Source organism: Gadus morhua, chromosome 16, assembly GCF_902167405.1.
Source record: "Gadus morhua chromosome 16, gadMor3.0, whole genome shotgun sequence".
In the NCBI taxonomy this organism is placed as follows: Eukaryota; Metazoa; Chordata; class Actinopteri; order Gadiformes; family Gadidae; genus Gadus; species Gadus morhua.
In genome coordinates, this window is record NC_044063.1 from 26,579,198 (window position 1) to 26,584,197 (window position 5,000).

Consider the following 5,000-nt stretch of genomic DNA (forward strand, 5'->3'; position numbering starts at 1 on the left):
TGAAACCTTTTTATTACCAGATGCCTGAACTTGGCCGTCTCTACTAGCTCTTTGCCCCCGCTCTCTCCTCTTCCTCTCTCTTCATCCTCATCGCCCTACAACGGAAAATATGTGCTACGTCAGAGATAAAAACAGAGCTGGGAGACATTTTAACGGATTCTCTCCCTTTAGCTAAGAAAGCGGCAGACGGTTCGGTGATCGCCAACGGCTACTGCGACTTCTGTCTGGGAGGCTCCAAGAAGACGGGCTGCCCTGAGGACCTCATCTCCTGCGCTGACTGCGGACGGTCAGGTATGGCTGCGTCTGATTGGATGCTGAGGGATTTGATTCTTTGTTTAATTTTAGAAGGGATACTATCCGTTATTAGCATGGAATTTACTTTTTCATGGATGCACATCGTAATATTCAGGGCCGAAATCTAGGAAATAATTTTCCACAGTCAAATGTGGTTTTTTTTTATGCAAAGATTAGACTCCACTAAAAGTTTGGATCTAGTCTATGGGTATTATTTAAGCACCTCACATATTCTAACCTTAAGTGTAAGCTGTATTTGTATATCAGCATTGTACCAATTCACCAACAACAACAGCCCCATAGGATGAGTTCTGCATGGACGTAAGTAGAAGGTCTGATCACAGAGAGTGAGAGACTGCTCTGTTATGCAGTTTTCAACTATATCTATTAAGTATTTATGCTTTTCTGCAAAAATGCCAAATGGCAATGTCCGGAAACAGGTTGGTGGTTGAGCCCTGATATTGATAACAGATAGATAGATTGGATGGAACAATGATTGAGTGAAAGGATGGATTAATCGATGGATGGATAGACGGGTCACAAAAATAGATTCTCATTAACACTTGTGTTTTTTGTGTGCGTGTGTGTGTGTGTGTGTTTGTGCACGTATGTGTTTCTTCATGTGTGTGTGTGTGTGTGTGTCTGTGCGTGTGCGTATGTGTTTGCGCATGTGTGTGTGTGTGTGTATGTGGGACCATCAGGCCACCCCTCCTGTCTCCAGTTCACAGTGAACATGACGGCTGCGGTGAGGACCTATCGCTGGCAGTGCATCGAGTGCAAGTCCTGCAGCCTGTGTGGCACCTCCGAGAATGATGTAACCTCTCTCTTTCTCTCTCTTACTCTCTCTCTCACCATCTCTCTCTGTCACCATCTCTCTCTCTCTCTCTCTCTCTCTCTCTCTCTCTCTCTCTCTCTCTCGCTCTCTTACCATCTCTCTCTTGCCATCGCTCTCTCTCTCTCTCTCTCTCACACCATCTCTAGCTCTCTCTCTTTCTTTCTCACACCATCTCTCTCTGTCACCATCTCTCTCTCTCTCACTCTCTCTCTCTCTCTCTCTCTCTCTCTCTCTCTCTCTCCCTCTCCCTCTCTCTCTCGCTCTCTCTCTCTCTCTTTCTCGCTCTGAATTAAATTCAACAGAACTTTATTGCCATGTGAAATAAATTGCCAAAGAAATGTTTGAAATTACGGAATATAGCAGAAATACATTTCAATAAGGGTATATTAATTAACCATTTATTAACATTAGTTTATGCGGTAATACTCTTTATTATAAACCATAAGTATAGGGGCTAGGGTAAGTGTCCTAACCATAGCCTTATTATAAAATGTATATTCATCGATTAGTTAACATGAGCACACCGTCAGTAAACATGAACACCGTCAGTAAACATGAACACCGTCAGCAAACATGAACACGTCAGTAAACATGAACACCGTCAGTAGACATGAACACCGTCAGTAAACATGAACACCGTCAGTAAACATGACCACCGTCAGTAAACATCAACACCGTCAGTAAACATGAACACCGTCAGTAAACATGAACACCGTCAGTAGACATCAATACCGTCAGTAAACATGAACACCGTCAGTAAACATGAACACCGTCAGTAAACATGAACACCGTCAGTAGACATCAACACCGTCAGTAAACATCAACACCGTCAGTAAACATCAACACCGTCAGTAAACATCAACACCGTCAGTAAGCATCAACACCGTCAGTAAACATCAACACCGTCAGTAAACATCAACACCGTCAGTAAACATGAACACCGTCAGTATAAATCAACACCGTCAGTAAACATGAACACCGTCAGCAAACATCAACACCGTCAGCGAACATCAACACCGTCAGCAAACATCAACACCGTGAGTAAACATCAACACCGTCAGTAAACATGAGTAAATGATTCCTTGACTATTAGTTAACTGTTAATTTACTGTAAGTTAATTGTTAGTTCATACTTATAACTGCAATAACCCATTTAAATTAATGCTTATAATTTGCCCTATTGTAAGTACAATAAAAGGTAGCACATTTTATTTATAAATATGAAGTACAGTATGAATGCGATTCTGGTCAGGATGGGTTTTAATCAAACCTCCCTCCTCCGACTCGTTAGGATCATTACAGACCATGAAGCCTGACCAAAGTGCATAAACCCAAACCATGGAACAGCAAATGTCTCCTAAAATCGGTTAACTCCAATGCTATAATTTCCCTGATTCCCTAAATACTCACACAGCTGCGTGCGTGTATTTCTGCACGCTCACACAAAACGCAGACAAGACAAAGACGCCCGTCTCCTCCTGCGGATAAGCATACTGTTGCTATTTCTAATGTCTCGGCTCCGTCCTCACGTCTATTCTAATAATAATTTCCCCCGCTCCAGGACCAGCTTTTGTTCTGTGACGACTGCGACAGAGGCTACCACATGTACTGTCTGAGCCCCCCCATGTCTGAGCCACCCGAGGGTAGGTACTCCACGTTATCGTCCACCCCCCGGTAAACAACGGGGAGAGCTACATGCGTAACGCCGCCTATCTCTGTCATCAGCGGCCCTCACCTCTGCTCCTGATTAAACTCCCACTGCTTTGTTTTTATTTTCCTGACCTGACATCGAGTCCCACAGACAATTGTTACAGCGAGCTGACACTATTCGATAATGTAAAAGTGTTGTCATGGAAACGAAGCGCACTTTGGCTGCATTAGATTAGGAAAGCTGGTTCCCGTTACCATGGGGAGGGAGTCACCATGGGCTGAACAATGCCCCTGTGCAGACGTGCCACGCGCCACCCCACAGCTCCATCGACGCGTGACGCTCACAGGCCGACTTTAGCACTGATTTGAATGCAGGTTATTTTTTCACTGCGACGAAAAAACACAGCGGCAAGACCGCAGAATTTCCTAAAAAAATATCCTCACATACCCCTCAGTAAGCATGGGCATAAACAGCTGACTGCAGGCACTCAATGGTTTTCTCCACAATGAGGCAGAATGCGAGCGCTCTTTGAAGAGAAAAAAGCTTACGAATTGCAATTAGACAGCATTACCAGGCGGATGTGTGATTAATGTTCAAATCCTGTGCTGGAATCCACTAGTTGTCAAATCCCTTTCCATCCGCCAGGCAGAGTTAACACGCGCAGCATGGGGTCTTCAAGCACCCAGCTTTCATTTACAGTACCGTTAGTGTGTCTGAAACAAGTAATTAATCTTTACAATGGCAGTGATTGAACTGAGATGTGCTTTGCTGTTCTGTGTGTTGTCTGTGTGTGTGTGTGTGTGTGTGTGTGTGTGTGTGTGTGTGTGTGTGTGTGTGTGTGTGTGTGTGTGTGTGTGTGTGTGTGTGTGTGTGTGTGTGTGTGCGCGTGTGTGCATGTGTGTGTCTTTGTGTGTGTCTTTGTGTGTGTGTTTGTGTGTCTTTCAGGGAGCTGGAGCTGTCATCTTTGCCTGAGGCAGCTGAAGGAGAAGGCATCGGCGTATATCACGCTTACCTAATCTGCAGAACCCCCCCCTCCCCTCCACCACCGCCACCACCACCAACTCCCCCACCACCACCACCGCCAGCCCCAGCCCCAGCCCCAACACACACCCACCGCCACTCCGAGAAACCCCCTCCCCCGCTGCCTGACACGACTTCCTCTGAAGACGTCCTTCCTTTCTGACCCTTTACCACTGCAGCAGGCTGGCCCCGCCCCAGGCCGCCAGCCACGCCCCCTTCCGACCTGCCTCCGTCCGGTCCAGCTCACCTATGGTATATGTTCTCTCTCTCTCTCTCTCTCTCTCTCTCTTTCTCTCCCTCGTTCTTCTCTCGCTCTCTCTTCCTCTTGGAACACCCCTCCCCCCCGTTGTTGAACTCTCATGCTTATAACCTCCCGCCCCTGGAGCCCCCGCTCTCCCTGCCTCTTCACCCAGCTTGACCAGATTCCCCCCCCTCCTTCCCTCGCCGCCCTCTCCAGACTCCAGTGCACTTTCAGTGGCAGGACGATTTCATCAGTTCCTGAAGAAATAAAGAAAAAAAGACAAAGATGTTTGCTCTGGCTGGAGCCGGAGCTGGAGGGGCCTCAGACAACCCTCTGGTGAGCTGCCGCCAGAGGGCGAGGGGCAGAGAGAGGGAGCGGGAGCGAGCGAGAGAGAGAGGGAGAGAGAGAGGGGGCACAGGGAGGATTAACGCCCCAGGGAGGATTAACCCCCCCCCCTCCCCTGGGGGCGGACGAAACCCTCGGACCGCGGGCGGAAGTACGAGAGTACAATCTAAAAACTGTGAAACATAACCGCCGAAACCTAAACCCCCCGACCACACACACACACACACACACATACACAGTCACACTAACCCCCGTGAAGACCTCCACCCTGACTCACAGGTACGGGAGGGCTAAGTGATCACCCAGTGAGTGGGGCTCAAAGGGGGGCTTGTAAAGCCTTTATAAGTGAAGCTCCGCCACCCTATGTCCATTTTCATGCTGTGTGCGAACATTTTGGCGAAAGAACTGGTCCGGAGGTCCACACACCCTGACCGTGATATTCCTCTCTCTCCCTCTCTCTCTCTCTCTCTCTCTCTCTCTTTGAACGAGAGATACCAAATACAAGTGATACCATGCAGGGGGGGGGGGGGTAACAATGTGACTGTATCGGCAGTTGTCTTTAAATGAGAGGCGGGGGATGCGCTCGTCCTGTCCAGTAACCTCCCACCGTGTAA

The 5,000-nt window shown here is 47.9% G+C and overlaps 1 protein-coding gene across 1 annotated transcript in view; it reads left to right on the forward strand.

Moving 5' to 3' along the window:
• Positions 1 to 5,000, forward strand: part of dpf1 (double PHD fingers 1) — a 47,530-nt gene that overhangs the window by 41,267 nt on the left and 1,263 nt on the right. The window contains 4 exon segments of the mRNA XM_030337288.1: positions 172 to 291; positions 996 to 1,108; positions 2,691 to 2,772; positions 3,726 to 5,000. The exon segment at positions 3,726 to 5,000 is cut by the window's right edge and continues 1,263 nt beyond it. Of these exon segments, the coding sequence (XP_030193148.1) occupies positions 172 to 291; positions 996 to 1,108; positions 2,691 to 2,772; positions 3,726 to 3,796 (386 nt within the window). The 3' untranslated portion in view covers positions 3,797 to 5,000.